This window comes from Ovis canadensis, chromosome 8 (assembly GCF_042477335.2).
Source record: "Ovis canadensis isolate MfBH-ARS-UI-01 breed Bighorn chromosome 8, ARS-UI_OviCan_v2, whole genome shotgun sequence".
Taxonomy (NCBI): domain Eukaryota; kingdom Metazoa; phylum Chordata; class Mammalia; order Artiodactyla; family Bovidae; genus Ovis; species Ovis canadensis.
The window spans coordinates 74945953-74964766 of record NC_091252.1 but is presented as its reverse complement, the minus strand read 5'-3'; the positions used below and the strand labels follow the sequence as shown (position 1 = coordinate 74964766).

The following is an 18814-nucleotide window of genomic DNA, read 5'->3' as shown; positions in this document are numbered from 1 at the left end:
AATTCTCTAAGGTCTCTATTTTTCCATCACATGTAGCCACCGAAGTTTCTGCTCAGTTAGTTTAGTGGTCAGCTAGTAAGAGATGGAGATTTTCTTAAACGCCCTGAACAGTAAGTGTCCCACCCTTTGCCAAGGGGCTGTGTGTGTCTTGGGTAAGCCTTCAATGCTTCAACAATTTACAACCTTACTGGCCTTTACTTTCAGCTTTTTTGGAGTCTCCAGATCAGCCAGAAGCAACAATGAGGGGCTCTTCAAGTCTTCCCTGGGCATGCTCTGAGCCCTGCCCACATGCATGGTCTTCTAGAGCAGCGTCCCCAACTTCTTTGGCACCAGGGATGGGTTTCACGGAAGACAAATTTTCTATAGACCAAGGGTTGGGGGGATGGTTTCGGGATGGTTCAAGTACAATACATTTATTGTGCACATTATTTATATTATTACTGCATCAACTTCACCTCAGATCATCAGGCATTAGATCCTGGAGGCTGGGGACCCCTGCTCTAGGGCACCAGGAATGTGTCAGAGCTTCTCAAAACCCCTTATGGACCTCCCACTTTCAAGACATTCTTCCTAGGTGTTTTGACCCATTTCTTGTTTGCTCTGGCTGCTGGCTAGTATCATAATTACAATGACAAACAACTGCTGCTGAGTGTGCTCAGCAGACATCATAAGAGGGCTTCTAACACTGGGTAATCTCTAAGCCAGGTCAAATAAAGACCAGCCCTGTGAATGAGATTTTACCAGGCAGCTTCCAGACATGTCGAAAGGTAGTAGTTCTCTGGGACTAGAGTTTTGGGGGAAGCTTCAAATCTGTTCTTCCCCCTCCAATGACTACTAGGCTGCTTGTTTCAAAGCTACTATGAATATTACAGGGCTTCCCTCGGGGTTGATCTGGTAAAGAACCTACCAGCAATGTAGGAGACCTGGGTTCAATCCCTGGGTTGGGAAGATCCCCTGGAGAAGTGAACAGCTACCCACTCCAGTATTCTGGCCTGGAGAACCCCATGGACTGTATAGTCTATGGGGTCGCAAAGAGTCAGATACTACTTTCACAATGTATACTATTATATATAAAATAGATAAATAAGACCCTACTGCACAGGAAATTATATTCAATATCTTATAACAACCAAAGGAAAAGAATCTGAAAAGTATACATATATATATGTATGCATAAAACTAAATCACTTTGCTGTACACCAGAAACTAACACAACACTGTAAATCAACCACACTTCAAACACACACACACACACACACACACACACACATATTTTTTTTTAAAAAAACGAAGCTACCATGGAGCCAAGGAAAGGAAACGGGAATAGAGCAAGTTAAGAGAAAACAAAATTCATTGTTCCTACTATGACTCAGGCATTTCCCTTGAATAAAAACTCCGAGGATTAAAGCAAGTCTTTTGTTAATTTCTAGAATTCTGAAAAGTTGATTTTGATCATTTTTTCCGGTGTTCACATTGTTCTTAAGGAGAGGCAGATATCCAGAGGTCCTTCTATCATTCCGGAAGTAGGTCTTAATATAAATTTAAGTTTAAAGATATATTTTGTTATAGAAAAATGACAAGATGATAAAAATAGAAAAAAAATGTAAAATTTCTGACCATGATCTTTTAAATGACTACGGTTATCAAGTTACTATGATATTTGGATTCTGTTTAAATACATCAAAATGACGAGTTTTACAATAAACTGAAGACTGTACCCTCTGCATTTAAACTTCAACAACAACAACCAAAAAAAAAAAAAAACAGGGTGAAATAGTATTAAGTAAAAGGGACTTTGCTTTCTCAAATTCCTTTAGGGGACACACAAGCAAAAAAAAGTATTTTTCAAGTATTTTGTCAACTTGTTTTAATTAGTATAGGAGCTATAGTAAAGCTCACTTAAGTATATCTGTCTTAAAAAAGTTTTATCAAGGGAGGGGGGTTCATGTTTGGGAATGCATGTACACCCGTGGTGGATTCATGTCAATGTATGGCAAAACCAATACAGTATTGTAAAGTAAAATAAAGTAAAAATAAAAATTAAAAAAAAAAAGTTTTATCAATACTTTCAAATCAGCCTGCTGAAAATTATAGTGATGACATCACAGATGCATTCAGGAATCTCAGAAACTCCCAGGCCAAAGCCCCACGTCCCTCGGCTGCACTCAAAGAGCGCCACAACTAGGTCCAGGACTGGATCTGCCACCTGGTCACCCATAAGGCCCATGTGCCAAGCCTCTGCTTCGGTCACCAGCCTTCCCTGTGGGGCAGTACTGAGCACAGATCAGAGGAGGAGGAGGCCGGTGCCCATACCACACCTCAGACTCACCAGGGGGTTAAAAATCATTTCTTGACTAACTGGTGAGTATTTTCTCAAGTGAAAACTAAAAAAGTTTTTAAGCAAATTTTCTCAACTATTTCGAGACCCTTCTCTACTAAAACTTTTTAAAAGATACTAAGTCCTGTAACGAAGGGAAACTAATACTTTCAAAGTATTTTGTCAACTTGTTTTAATTAGCATGGGAGCTATAGTAAAGCTCACTTAAGCATATCTGTCTTAACCTCTGATTTAGTTTATCCTCTCTGATGTTATTTTAGTGTGTGAGACTGTTCCAAAGAGGGTAGCAAGTTGAGTACATGGAGATTAAATTCAGTTAAACATGTTTTCATGCTTTGAATAGGATTTAAACACAAGACTTCTACTCAAACAAACCACTCCACCCAAATAAACATGGAAGCCTCATATTTCCCCCACCAACCAAAAAAAAAACAACAACAATAACAACGTGCTCTTCAACTATATTTAACAACTTGGGTTTTTAACGTTGTCTCAATAGATTCAGTTTATTCTCCTAGACTCACTCTTTCTTAGGTTCAGTTAAAATTCACAAGCCTACCTACTCTGAAGTTAAAACTGAATAGAAAGCTACAGACTTCTATTTTACCCATTTTTAAATTTCCATTCTGGCTCAAAAACCCTGATACCAGTAAGAAATCTGTGTCAATAATGACGTTAAAGTAGAAAACTCATAGTTTTGTTATCTACCAGAGATCATGTCAAGACCTAAAAGGACACAGACCCCAAATACGTCTGCTTTTGGCTGAATATCAGGATGAAGATAATGGTTTCATAATTTTCCCTGAAAGTTTCTTAAAAATACCAAAACTTCACACAATACAAATAAGACAATCCCTTGGTTCAGATTCTACAAACACATCCTAAGCCCACAAGAGGATCCTTTACTGCTCTGCCCAAGGTCATTCAGCTAGCAAGGCGCCTTCCCTCTTCCATACCCACTCATACTGCACAGAGATCAATAGAGCACAGAGCCAGCTTATAAGGAGAGGCAGTGACCAATAACTCTGTGTAACAAGGTACAGTAACCAGTTCTAGAATCTGAAATAGCGTCTCATTCAAAATTATCTAACTACTGACTATGATCTGGTGACACAAGTTTATTCAGAATGGCCAATGCCCACATCAATCCAGAATTATTTAAAAACTAGGTCTACAGAAAGTCAAATTAAAGAAACAAGTGCTTAAACCCGATTACAATATAAAGATTTCCTGACCCCAATCTTTGCACTCCTTAAAAACAAAGAAAGAGAGTGAGGTAAATCTACTCTAGCTAATAGAAGTGCTAATCTCAAAAATAAAAAAAGGTTTACATGTCAAGGAGAATAAAGCAACTTTTCTCGGAAAGAACATAAACATTTGGCATTGTATCAGTAAACACTATGGAATGGGGCAGCAGAAAGAGCGCTGGCGTTGAGAAGCAGAACCTCAACCTGCTTTGCCTGAACCCTGCTTGGGTCAACATGCCAGCAATCCCCAAGAAGATTTTCAGGCTACTATTGTCATTAAATCAATAAATCCCCAGCACAATGTGGCTAAATTCATTTCCCTACTCTATCCACACTCCAAGCTAAATCAAATCCTTACACTCCTTTGTTTTCCATATTCCTTTCCTATCCTGCTGAACTCCCTGAAAAATACACTCTCAGTTCCCTTGCCTTCCCTTCAAAATAAAGCTGAGAAAAAGCGTTATAGCATTCCCTTCCACCCCCGCAGTCACTCTGCTGTGAGCTAGGGAGAGAAGACAAAGCTTTAGCCTGGGGGGGCCACACTACTCGGCCTATTTCTAAAATGCTGCATCAGCAACCAACAAGCAAGTTAGAGAATCTGTTGTAACAAGGAAAGACTTGTCAAAGCAGAGGGTGTGTCTAAGCCTTATACATACCTCAGTGAAAATGAAAACTAGACTCAAAAATAAATCATGTCTATGTCCAAACTCAGTAGTTCACCACATATACATACTCAACAAAGCTGCTATAATATGACTTATTTTCAGAAGAGTATGCCATAAAATCTTCTACTGCAAAGGAAGCTCAAAGTTCTTCCCCAAAAGTTTTTACCCCACTGATATATTAAGCCAAAGATGTCATTATATTAATAACTAAACAATGCTTCCTTTCCCAGTTACTAACTTTTGTGGAACACAAAATATAATTTTATAGTATGATTATTTTCAAAGGTTCAAAACTATTCATTTCTAACCTAGAGGGGGAATATACCACTTATGAAAGAGTTAGCAAAAATATCTAGACATTTCTCTTTTGTCATAAAAGAATTTGTCCAGTTAAATACAATTTTATTAAAATATATAAACATATACAAATGTATATATGATTATACTCCAGATAAATTCTAATCAGTATTTCCAAATCTGTCAAGAGAAAAAATTTCAAATTAATTCTTCAAAAACTTTTCCAATTCATCTTTAGATCACACACCTCATGAACATTAAAAAATAAATTATGAGGAAAACTGATACAAAGTCAAAAATTTCAAATCTGAATATCTCAAAGAGAAGGCTTGTTTTTAATCAACCAAATCCCAAGAAAAACAATGATTTAAAAAAACGCACCCATACATTTATATAAACGCACCAACACAGATACATACCAAGTGTCATATGCCTGTAGAAGTTATCTTGTTAAAACCCATAATACAATTTGGTACATTCACAATTCTTTAATTTTATTTAAGATGTAAAATCTGAAAAGGAGGTAAGGAAACAACCCAAAGTGTTATGACCTGCAGGAGGAAATGGCAACCCACTCCAGTATTCTTGCCTGGAGAATCCCATGGACAAAGGAGCCTGGCTATAGTCCATAGGGTCGCACAGAGTCAGACATGACTGAAGCGACTTAGCAAGCATGCACGCAAGTGTTATGAAAGTATCCCAAATGCTTTTACAATACCAACTCCTACTCCACAGAACCCCAGAGGTTGGTAATGAGCAGGGAGCACAAAGGCCTGAAATGAGTGGACACAAACTAAAGAAGGCATGATTACAGACATAGGCACACCAGGCCAAAAGCAAGGCTCTGCTAATCAAATGGTTAAAACCACAGCACAGTTTGTGGTTATAATGAAACCTGGGGACAGATGATTCACAGATCACAATGAAACAATCCACAAGTCAGCTCTACAAGGGCTGGGGGAAAGCACCCGCCCCATGACTTCAGCCTCCACAGGCCTTCCCCTCAGTGGGTCAGAAACCCTAGAAGAACCCACTCAAGGAGGGCGCTCACCCTGAGACCAGCAGGTAAACACTGCAGATTCCTTGGGAAAACTCACACAGCAAGAGCTGCCAGACCTGAACCTACAGAGAAACGAAAGGCTCTCCCAAGGAAGTAGAATCAGCATTTTGGAAGAGCAACATTCACTGCAAGCTGTGGGGCAAAGCCCAGGTTGGCCCCGGTTCTTTCAACAAATCAGAGCATGCATTCACCACTAGGGGAAGCAGACACACAACCACAGGACAAACAGAAAACCAAAACACCAACTAGAAAACACCCAAAACCCCAAAGCATGACACAACCATGGGCTTTTTCAAATAGCAATACAGTTTTTTGCAAAGAGTTAGTCATACGCAATATCATGTTATCCTGCTTTCCACAGATAAGGATAGTTGGCCTCAGAAAGCTCCATCAGCCTTGCAAAATGGCAAACCTCAAACTAGGACCTGGGTCTCTCAAATCTCACACTCTTTAAAAAAAGCAGTGAGTTTGGGAATCTCCTGCAAGTCACAGACATTTGGGAAGCACAGGGCAGACTGGATCAGCGTGATGAACAGGGCACAAATAAACTTTTGGTCCAGGTGAGTTCTGTGTTCTCACTTTCTTAACACAGAAATGTAATTTGAATGCAAGTGCCAGAATGAAAAAAGTGAGAACTTTCCTATAATTCAGCATTTAAGTTTACGATCACAGGGAATTTACAGGTAACTTAGCCATAAGCGGCCTCAGTTTGTAGCAGAAGTGATAAGTAAATTAGTAAGCTTTTATCTACAAGTTTCAAAGTCCTTGGAACTGGCTGGAATAAAAACTGCAGGGGACTTTAAGAATGTGCAGGAAACAACAGGTGTTGAGCATGGGAGCTCAGCTCCCATGGACAGGAGTGGTCAGGGAGGAGGTGAAGGAGGGTGATGGGAACTATAACCAATCCTGTGAAACAAAGCCTTGCAAATTAAATACAAACAGAACCTCAGGAACCTCACAAACAGAAGGACACAGAACCTCACAAACCTAACAGTGTTACTATCGTTGACACCCAAATGAATTCAGTCACTACCCTGACGCCAGGCCCAAACTGCTTTTCCTACAAGTAACTTTACAGACAACTTTCCCCACTCTCTCTTGTCTTTCTCTTTGTGGATTTTCTGGGATCATACAAATCTATAACATTTCTAACCAGCCAGGATGCTTCAAACAAGGTAAGAAGATAAACAATAAGCCAGCAGAAATGTATGTCAAAAAGTATCCTGAATATACAAAGACCTTGTGCAGATCAATGCCCATTAGTTAAATGGACAAAAAACACAAACAGGAAAAAACACAAATGAACAGTATACACATAAAAAGACATTCACTCAGCTGGCAAGTCAACAAATGGAAATGAACATTACAATGGGATGTGATTTTTCACCTATCTGATTGGCATAGGGGAAAGTGGTTATCAAACTCCCGGTGGAGGAGTGTGGAGAATGGAGCACTCCATGCAGCGCCAGAGTCAGTGGAAAGAGGGGAACCCTTTCTGGATAGCAGTTTGGCAAGAGGCATCAAAGCCTTGAAAATCACACGCCTGGTGACCAGTGATCTCACTTCTAGAACTTCGGCCTAACGAAGATAATCACATCTGCGCTATGAACTGTGATCCATTAAGAACTGGAAGTATCCATGCAGATGGCCTGTTTCCGCCATCCCAAGACCAGGAAGTCCTTCTATCATGAGAAGGATCAAATTAACATGAGCGTACAATGTGTAAGCTAAGTACTTCCTTGGACAAATGTTTTCTTGTTTCACAAATTTAATTTCAGTTCAAGTACCAGAAAGATAAGCATGAGGTCTTTTATTTTTTTTGTTTTTTGTTTTTTGTTTTGTTTTGGTTTTGTTTTTTAATTTTAGTTTTTTATTTTTTAAATTTTAAAATCTTTAATTCTTACATGCGTTCCCAAACACGAACCCCACTCCCACCTCCCTCCCCATAACATCTCTCTGGGTCATCCCCATGCACCAGCCCCAAGCATGCTGCATCCTGCGTCAGACATAGACTGGAGATTCAATTCTTACATGATAGTATACATGTTAGAATGTCATTCTCCCAAATCATCCCACCCTCTCCCTCTCCCTCTGAGTCCAAAAGTCCGTTATACACATCTGTGTCTCTTTCCCTGTCTTGCATACAGGGTCGTCATTGCCATCTTCCTAAATTCCATATATATGTGTTAGTATACTGTATTGGTGTTTTTCTTTCTGGCTTACTTCACTCTGTATAATCGGCTCCAGTTTCATCCACAGCATGAGGTCTTTTAAAAGTAATTTAAATGGCCCTATTGCTTTCTTGGGGTTCCCTGGTGGCTCAGTGGTAAAGAATCTGCCTGCAATGCAGGAGGCCCGAGTTCGATCCCTGGATTGGCAAGATCCCCTGGAGACGAGAATGGCCACCCACTCCAGTATTTTTGCCTGCTGCTAAGTCACTTCAGTTGTGTCCGACTCTGTGCGACCCCATAGACAGCAGCCCACCAGGCTCCCCCGTCCCTGGGATTCTCCAGGCAAGAACACAGGAGTGGGTTGCCATTTCCTTCTCCAATGCAGGAAAGTGAAAAGTGAGAGTGAAGTCACTGAGTCGTGTCCGACTCTCAGTGACCCCACAGACTGTAGCCCACCAGGCTCCTCCATCCATGGGATTTTCCAGGCAAGAGTACTAGAGTGGGGTACCATTGCCTTCTCCTGTATTTTTGCCTAGGAAACCCCATAGACAGAGGAGCCTAGCAGGCTAGAGTCCATGGGGTCTGAAAGAGTTGAACACAACTTAGTGACTAAACAACAATAACAATGATTGCTTCCCCTAATGTTTTTATACTAAATTTAAGCCCTCTACTTAAAAACTTGTTCATTATTCATACACAGGTTTGCATATCAGTCAAAACAGACCCAGTATCATGTAAGATCTGACTGCAACATCAGGGTCTAGCACATCCCTCCAACACCAGTGTGCCTTTTCTGTAAAAAGAGAGGGAGGCCATTTCTGGAGCTTAGTGTCCCTGTCCTCCAATGCAGACTGCAGACAGCAGGGGCGTCCCACCTGGCTCCCAGTCAGAGCTCCATAAAGGGAGTGATCATTGTTCCTGTTGCCGGCAAAAGCTGCTCCTGCTTTCTGTGAGTTCCAGGGGTTCTACAGCCCCAACATAACTACCATCCAGGCATTTTACCTAATTTGCTACTGAACCACAACACATCATCAGCATTTGTAAAACTAAATGCCCAATACATATCATTATAGGATTAACAATACTCCAACTTGTAAGCACTGCCCAGTAAGAACAGATCTGAGGAGGTGAAGTGGAAGAATTCTCCAAGTTGCCCTGTGTGTATTAGACATGGTCATTTCTGCCTCCACCACAGAAAAACACTTTCTATCTTCCAATGCCAGGCTCTCTCATGGCCTCTGGCAGCGCTGCATTTGTTCGTAACAACCATCACCAAGCATCCCAGGTTCAGCCTCTCAGATTACAGACTGCACCTGCTGCCAATCAAAAATAGCCAGACCTTGATTCCCTCCATTGCCCATTCCCTCCATTTCTGTCCAGACACTGAGGTCTGTCAGGCATAACAAGTAATGTGTCACTTTAATAAATTCTACAGTTCAACTAAATATTATATTGATGTAATGTCACATTCAGGAGTGCTCATTTAGAAACCTAAAGTAGTCTGTGATTTAGTTTCAATACTAGTGTCAAAGACTCCTGAGATGCTTTTATGATTTAAAGGGACACGATCTCAGGTATCAAACCTATACTAACCCCTGGGAGAAACATCCACTTGAAATTTGACGAGTATATCTTCTTTTCTTATAGGAACAAGTTGATATCTTCCTAACTTTTGCCTAATTTACTCTCTCAGTTTATAAAGGCATATGGCTTAAGGCCATCTATTTCTAATAAATTTACAACAAAATGAAAAACAGAAATCCAGAATTATAGCACTATCTTTTCTAACTGCTATTATGGGGGTGATACTGAACTTCAACAAGTTTTGAAAGGGTTCAGAATCTGCCACTGTGGCCTAAAAATTATTCTAAGCTGAAGGCATTTGAATTGCTGAAATCTCTGCCTAAAAACAGAGCCTCTCAAAACAACTCATAAATCCCTTTCAAAAGCAACCTGAGAAGATTGACTTTTACCATCAGAAATAAGTCTCCACACCACACCTAAACACACACTGTCACAAAATGATCATCACCCATGTATTCTTTTAGGGCCCACTGAGCTCTTCAAAAATTCATTTCTTTTCTTATAGGCGCCCTTTCTCCCTCTCCCCTACTCTTACTAGGAAGCCACTTGGCTTTCCAAGAAGAACCCTTCTCCCCGCCCCATCTCTCATTAAGATAGTAGATAAGACACAAATTCTAACCACACCTTTGAGTCATGTTTTTGTCTGTGAGTAAATCTGTCTTTTGTCTTGCTACTCTGTCAGTTTAATTTGCAAGCCCCAAAATCATGAACCTAAGAGGGGAGAAGAAAAGTTTTTCCTCCTTGACAATTTAAATCAGTGAAGTATCAATACACTGCACTATGCGTACATATGAGAACCATGCAAACGTTCTTGTTATTCTAAACAATGATATGATTAACATTAAACACTTCCTTTTAAGTTCTCCTTCACTTTTCTTTAAACTTCCTCTTAATATCTTTCTTGTTTCTAACTTTTAGAATGCTTTCAAGTACCATCCTCCTAAGTATAATTTAGCAGAAATAATTTGTTTTTCTATCCACTTCTGATAAATCAGAACATACAATTAAGAATTAGAAATGCTACTCATTTTTTGCCAGTTTACAAAAACCTCTCAAGTACAATTGAGCTAAAGCATCCTGTTGATTAAATAAAGCAAGCTACTATTTCACCAACCACTGAGAAATGGAAGCTTTCTGAAACACACAGACTTAAAAACACAGTCACTTTGTATAAAATAATGACATCTCCCTCACCAGACTTTATTATTTTAAAACTGACTCGATGAGGATAAAAAATAAAATTACAAATATAATTAGTCCAACCCAGCACAGAGATAGACACTTTCTATCAAGATGTGAAAAATAAACCATAGCGACAACCCCTCCATCCAGAGGAAGCTCTTTGGCTCATATGGTACCCAGCCCTCCCTTGGCGTCAGGTTCTCTGAAGTTCACCTCAATTAGCTAACCTCCCATGGCTAACAGAGCATCAGGATGCTGGTGCCCACAATTAAGAGAGACTTTTCCTTGGGGCTGTCACACTTTCATCTTGCCGTGCAGAAAAGCAGTGTGTGCTGTGTGCCCACTACTTTACTAAAAAAATCACAATCAACAGTCAGTGGCAGGCTGGACCACCAAACCATGATTAGCTGTAATAAAAGAAAGACTGCCGAAAGATACCCATGATGTTAAAATAAACAACAACTTTACAAGCTTGCCAACCGATGATTATTCCCCTTTGCAGGGTCAACCAATCATGTCTTTGCTTATAAACCTCAGGGATGGTTCTGTACTGGTGACTAAGCACCCAGATTTGACTGTCTGGACCCATTTCCTTTCCACCACCGAACCTCACACCAGCCATGAACCACTACAGCAGCAACCAGAACTCAAGGCTCTTGCCCACCTCCCCCAGCCACCCTCAAAACATCCTTCCTCTGCTTTCAGAGCCTTGCTTCTTTTCCTGCAAGACTCAGCTCAAAGGTCCCCCTCTTGCAGGAAACAAATCCTTTCTTGTACTGGGCACCTATGATCATTACCCCTGACGTGTACATGTCTCTCTCCCAGTTTCCATGAGCCATGCAGCTTCTGATGTCTCCATGTATAATTCAGTGTCACACTTTCAGTCATAGAAGACAGTGGGCACAAAATAAATGTTTAGTAAATGCATGAGTGCACAGATGAACAAAATAGTGAATGAGCAAACAAACACAGGAGCTAATGAATGAGCTTTCAAGCTGCTTCCTGGAGAGAGGAAAGGGTCTTTAATTAATAATATTAAGCCCCAGCTGATCCCCAAAGAACACCCGGAGCGCCTCACCTCCTCTGAATTACTCTTTACTTCTATGTGCTCAGTTCATTTGCTCATGTCCTCAGACACAAGCCCCAGCTTTAATCCGATACGTGACCACCTCACAAGTTCCTGCTCCTTATTCCATAGCTGCCTTTGCGTAGTACATGCAATAACCTACTCTCATTCATTTCCATAAGGACTCCCAACTAAGCCATAGGCCCCCAGGGGCTGATTCTTTTGTCCTTGTAATCCCAGGGCCTAACACAGTGCCCTGACACAGCACCTAACAGGCGCTCAATACATACTAGCTAGACAAACGAATGAATGAAGAAAGGAAGAGGAAACCATTTTCACAGTTTGCTTTTTACTTTTTTCTTTTGGTTAAATCCTCTGATTTTTCCAGGTAAACTATGGAAAAAGAGAGATGATGAGGGAAGAATAGAAAATCATGTATAGTCAAATCAATGCCTGAATAAAAATCTGTATGTCACCACAGTCTTTTTCTACATTAAGAAATCAACTTATTGACTCTCAGTGTCTGTTCCCAACAGAATAATTTAACAAGTTTTGTAACTAGATAAGGCTGAACAAATCACAAAACTTTTGACATTGTTAATAGTGTTCATATTTGCCAGGCCCTATGCCAAGATCTCTCACATATACCATTTTTCTGAATCTGCAAAAACACTCCAAAGGCTTGTGTTCAGAAAATGAAGGCTGAGAGAGGTTAAGTCACTTTGCCCTTAAGTTGTGGCACCTTGGGTTACACCCAGGTCTGTTTAAACACCACGTTTTGACTAAAACTTACAAAAAATTCTAGGGCTTATTTTTTAAGATTAAAATAACAGTGCAGCAAGAATTTCAAAAGCTTATGCTTGCATCCTCACTAACAATCATGCATGCATGTTCAATCTCTGAGTCGTGTCTGACTCTCTGTGATCCCATGGACTATCACCAGTTAGTAAGATACCATTTACCACTATTAGGTATTTTGTTGAATACTTGTTGATCTGGTGGCTAACAAGATCACAGGAGAAATAAATGCAGCCTTGGAAAATACCCCCAAGTATGGCAGCATCTGCTCCAGGCTCTGAATCTAAACATGGGCCTCCCTACTGTTGATACGTTTGGAGAGTACCAGCAATTCTCCAGCACACCTTTGAAACAGTATGAACCAGAAACTGAAGAGGCCGTGGGGAAAGGGCACTCTGACCACAATGAAGTTAAAATGGTACAACCTTTCCATAGGGCAATCTCCAGGCATATATTAAAAATCATAACAAAGTGCATATTCTTGGACATAGCAAGTCTACAGGTAATAGTTTATCTTAAAGAAGTAACTGAATAATGCTTGCTGCTGCTGCTAAGTCACTTCAGTCGTGTCCGACTCTGTGTGACCCCATAGACGGCAGCCCACCAGGCTTCCTCGTCCCGGGGATTCTCCAGGCAAGAACACTGGAGTGGGTTGCCATTTCCTTCTCCAATGCATGAAAGTGAAAAGTGAAAGTGAAGTCGCTCAGTTGTGTCCAACTCAGCGACCCCTTGGACTGCAGCCTACCAGGCTCCTCCACCCATGGGATCTTCCAGGCAAGAGTACTGGAGTGGGGTGCCATTGAATAATGCTTAGAGATATACAAATAAACACTTAAAGATCAAACAAGAGCAGAATGATCAGTTTATCCAAGATATAGACACACAATGGTATATTATATGCAATCATTAAAAATAGTGATGTACCTGTACTTACTACTCTGCTGAAATGTCCACAGAAGCTCTACAGCTAACAGTTGTCACCCCCCTCCCAGATCATTCCCTCTTCCTGGGGGTACCTCATGTCCAATGACCAACCAATGTGTATGTGGGGGTGAGGGGGGGTAGTTAAGGCCCCACCCATATGCCTCAAGGTAAGATAATTCAGGAGCGTCAGCGGAGCTCCAGAGCTCCCTCTGCATCACAGCTCAGCTCCTCCCTCTGCTCAGTCTTGCCTCCCTCACTCCCTGACCACTAATGATGCAAAGAGCACATCCAGTAAACATCTGGCAGGTAAATCTTTGTCTCAAAGACTATTTCCAGAATCTAACATGAGTGGCTAACCCTTAGTAGGCTCGTATCATGCAAGTCAGCCACTATATATATATATATATATATATATATATACATACACACACACACACATACACACACATATATATATTATATTATATTATATATTGTTGTTGTTGTTCAGTTGCTAAGCCAAGTCTGACTCTTTGGGACCCTATAGACTTCAGCACATCAGGTTCCTCTGTCCTCCACTATCTCCTGGAGTTTGCTCAAATTCATGTCCATTGAGTAAGTGATGCTACCTAACCAACTCATCCTCTGTCAACCCTTCTCCTCCTGCCTTCATCTTTCCCAGCATCAGGGTACTTTCCAATGAGTTGGCTCTTCATATCAGGTCACCAAAGTATTGGAGCTTAAGCATCAGCTTAACATTATGTATAATATTATATACATAATATTATAATAAACGCAAGATTAATCACTGGGTAAACTAACCCAATCTACTACAAAGAATAATGAATGAATGGTTGAATGAATGAAGGCAAACTCAGCAGCCCAGAGGTTCTGGTGGTAGTCAGGAATGAATGGAATGGTGAACCATGGTCATCCATAAAACAGGAATTTATAAAAAGGATTTAAGATCCAGGCCCATTAAAAAGTAGATACTATGACCAAGGCTCATATATTTTTAGGCCTCAAGTGAAAACCAGTGGCCTTATAGAACCAGAATTCCAGAGTGAAACTATACATGGGTATAATCTATGCATGATTCCAAGTGAAGTCACTCAGTCATGTCCGACCCTTTGCGACCCCATGGACTGTAGCCTACCAGGCTCCTCCATCCATGGGATTTTCCAGGCAAGAATACTGGAGTGGGGTGCCATTGCCTTCTAATCACTGCAAATCTTGTCCATCTACAATCAAAATGTTGCAATATGTGCAAACAGATGTTTACTATGTAGAAAGAGGACAGTGCTTCTTCATCTTTTACTCCAATCCCCACAAAAATTTCATAAACCAGTATCTGAAAATGTACTAATTAATTTCGTCTTAGGGGTACAAAGTCCTTACAATTAATATTCAACTTAACCAAGAAGCTTAACTTCAAGTAGTTTAACTTCAACTATAACTCAGCCACAGCTTCCTCAAGGTTTCCCTAACCATCAAATCTTTTTTTATAGAATCAGTAGTTATAAATAACTACTGACTAACAGTGAAAAACTATGAACAATATTACCCTGCCCTAGTGTCCACACTGCCCAGGAAGCACAAGACATAAAACCATTCTATGAACTCCAAATAAAAACAAATAAATACTATTAACTTTAGGTGAAGTCATAAAGTTTGAATGTTTGCAGATGTAGATCACAACGGACTTGAACAGTGTGAGCAAATCATTTAAAAGTTTAATAATGTAAATGTACTACACTCTTGAAATAAATGTGTAATATTCATGATTATGAAATTTCATGTCATAGCTAAATAAAAAATTGACTTAGAAATACTATGAGTTCAATTAACATCATCCTGAAATTTAAAAATAAGTGGGTTTTATCAGTTGATTGAGAGGCTGCACATATCAGCTGCCCCCTCCTTTAAAAATTCACCAATGCCACCTTTCCCACGTCCACATTAAAAAACACATCTTTAAATGGCAAAAAAAAAAAAAAGAGAGAGAGAACAAAAAAGCATTTATAATCTCCTTATTTATCAATTTTGCACACAGGAGACCTCAGCACCCATGTGCAGTGATCATCAACTGGAGTGACAGATTCTTCACATTAAGGTGGATCACTCACTGAGACTTCACACCACATCAGCATCAAGAATTTGGCATCATAAAATTCAGCTCACTGGGGACTCGTTGGTGGTTCAGTGGTTAAGACTCCACCCATGCTCCCAGTGCAGGGGCCCAGATTCAATCCCTGGCCAGGGAACTAGATCCCACATGCTGAAACTAAAGATCCTGCATGCCCAACTGAGACACAAAGCAGCCAAATAAATAAACAAACATTAAAAGCAAAAAAACTGCAACTCACTGCTCTAACATAAGTTTGTACCTTCTCTAAGTGTGATTATTGCAATGTTTGGCCCATTTATTCCTTTTTTCCTCTATTCATGTAATAAAACAAACTCCAAATCACAAATACATACCTTCACACAGACATACACAGAACTGCTAAATATACCTGAGATTGCCACTTCAGTGGAAAGCAGTAACAGGGGCACCATAACCATAGCCTAAGGAAAACATTCCGTCACACCACTTACGAGGTCTTATCTTTTAAAGAAGAAAAGGGAACAGTCAACCTGAAACTTTCAAGCAGACGCAGGGTAAGCCCTCTGAACCATCCCCAGGAATGCAAGCTCCGGTGAGGACCAGCAGGTCCTTTCTTTGACTGCCACCTGTCCTTTAATACTTAACACAGTACTTGTAACATGGTAAATGCTTAGTATCTTTTGAATGAGTGAATGACAGCTGTCATTCACTGATCACTTCCTTTCCTTGACAAACTTGACTAAGCTTGTTACAAATGTAACCAGCTTCTAAAACAACAAGTACTGGGGACTGCGTAGAGAAGGGACACTCTGAGCCTCACAGATAACTTCCTGAGGGAGCCAATACAATCAGCATAATTCTTTTTTCCCCGATTTTACAGGGTAGGAAATTGAAGCTCAGAACAGCTGTCCTTTCCAAGATGACAAAACTGAATGGCTGAGCAAGGAGTCGCTTCTTTCTCCTCTGCCACATCAATACCAAGATGAAGTTTAGAACAAAAAAAAAGGGGGGGTGGGGGTCGATTAAAGTGACTCAGAAGGTAAAGAATCTGCCTGCAAGGAGGAGACCCAGGTTTGATCCCTGGGTCAGGAAGATCCCCTGGAAAAGGGACTGGCAACCCACTCAGTATTCTTGCCTGGAGAATTTCACAGAGGAGCCTGGCGGGCTACAGCCCATGGGGTGGCAAAAAAAAACCCAAAAAACAAAAAAACCAGAACACGCCAAAGACAGTCTGGCCAAATTTTGACTTTTCAAACATTCACAAATGGGATGTTTGTTCCTGGGGGGCGGGCGACAGGGGGGAGGGGGGGGGAACCTTCCTATTTCAAAATTGCAGAGATATAGCCAAGGGGCCTAAGGTTCTAATAGGCTAATCTTCAGCCTCCTCTGCTCTGATAACCATGCGGGTTCTTCTAAGTGCAGGTCACCAGTTTAAAAAGTAAGTGATCTACATAAAGAAGGGCTTTGGAAGCTGAAACCTACAAGTTAAAAGTCAGATATTAGGAACCCAATCTCTCTTCATTAAAATATACCTATATTCCCTGCTCTGAAAACCTGCTTGACCAGAGGAATTCAAAGAACTGCCCAAGTCCGAAAAAGTGTTTGCCCAGCACGCTGTAAGACTGTGTCTCTGCAGTGACAACGGCAATCTTGTGGTATCTTCACTATTTCTTAAACGCTCTCTCAAAAGGTGCATTCAGGTTATTAAGCTTCCTCCTAAAATGTGAAGTAGAATTAAATAATGATTTTTTTTTTAAACTCCGGGCTGAGAACGGAAGTCAAGTTCAGATTCTCTTCCTTCCTCAAGCGAGCAGAATTAAAGAGCACACCCCCGCCCCCTCAGCCCAGCGACACACACACACACACCCTACAGTAAAAATGTCTCGGGGCCTCTTCACCTGTGGCAGTCGACACAGCAAGCCCTGGTCGGCCGGGATTTGCGGCTCCCCTTCACTCAGGGGAGGGGAAGGCGGGTGGGTGAGGGGAGCACAGGGAAGAAGGAACTGGTGCCTAAGTTTCCAATCGGACCATTCTTCTCAACTTGAGCAGCTCTTTCTTCCCTTCCTTCGTCCTCCCTGGTCTAGAGCACACACTCGGCTTTGCCAGCGCGAGCACAACGGGCAGGGCCCGAGGGGAGCGCCGCCCCGACCGGGGACCCGAAAGCCCCTCGGAGTTTGGGGCGCAGGCTGCCCGAGACGCGCGACCGGAGAGCCGCGCGGACACCGAGCCAGGGCCGGCGATCGATCGCCGCCGCCGTGCGTGGGGAGCGGGAAGGGGCAGCCGCGGCGGGGCGGAGGGGCGGGGTGAGCACTTCCTGACTCTCGCATTGTCCACACATCGCCCGCGCCACCCTGGGCCCCGCCGCCGCCGCGCCGTCCCCGTCGGTGAGGAAGTTGGCGCTCGCCTGACCGGACCCGACTTACCGTTCTTGGCGTCGCCCGCGGCTGCAGCCCCCGCGGCGGCCGCGGCGTTGGCGGCGCCCGGCCCCGCGCCTCCCGCGCCCGCCGCGCCCCCGGTGCCGGGTGCGCCCGCCGCCGCTGCTCCGCAGCCGGCCGCCACCGCCAGGGCCCCCCCGGCCGCGGCGCCCGCCGCGCCCGCCACTGCCAGGGCCCCGGCTCCATTTTCCTGCTCGTCCCCGCTGCTGTTGGCGCGCTTGTTTTTGCGGCCGCCTTTACTGTTTTTGGGATTGGGCATCTCGCGAGCGTCCAGGTACCCCGCGTCGGTGAAGGCGGCTCCCAGCGGCGCGACGCCGGGTTCGGGAGGCCGAGAACGGAGGGCGCGGGCCGGCGGCTCCGCTGGCGCCCGTCTAGCCGCGCGGCCCGCGCCGCGCCATCCCGGCTGCCGCGCCCTCCCCGGCTTCCTGGAGCCGGCGCGCGGTCACCCGAGGCTCGCAGCCGCGCGGGCGCCGCGGGCTCGGGGCGCGAGCAAGAAGCTCTCCAGCCGGAGGGAAAAGGCGGGTCTCGGGCTTGTTTTGATTCGGCTTCGCTGACACGCTCTGGCCCCGCCCCCTCCCGTGACGACACTGGGGATTCGGCGTGGCCGCACCCACTAGGTGACCTCATGGTGGCCTGGCCCGCCCGCGTGACGTCACGCCCCGCGCTGAGCCGGCAGCCTTGGAGTGACGTCATCGGGGCGCCCGCACCCCGGGTCTCCGACTGCACCTGGGTGCCTGAGGACCTACCTTCCTGAAATGGCCCTAAACGCCAGTCCAGTGGCATCTGGAGTTAGTCGGAGGCCTTCTGACCTGCATGTAATTGAGGCTTAGAACGATATGATCGGGAGAAAATGGGGGTGGGGGGGTGACCAGAACAGAATTGGAAAACAAAGGGTTTCTAATTAATCATACATCAAAAGGCTCTGCCATTCAGAAACAATTGTAGATTCACTAATTAAAGA

The 18814-nt window shown here is 43.0% G+C and overlaps 1 protein-coding gene across 1 annotated transcript in view; it reads right to left on the bottom strand.

Moving 5' to 3' along the window:
• HECA (hdc homolog, cell cycle regulator) overlaps positions 1 to 18367 on the bottom strand; it is a 44835-nt gene extending 26468 nt beyond the window's left edge. Inside the window, exon 1 of the mRNA XM_069598549.1 lies at positions 17842 to 18367. Coding sequence (XP_069454650.1) covers positions 17842 to 18112 — 271 coding nt within the window. The 5' untranslated portion in view covers positions 18113 to 18367. The remainder of the gene's footprint in view (positions 1 to 17841) is intronic.
• Positions 18368 to 18814: the final 447 nt, after the last annotated feature.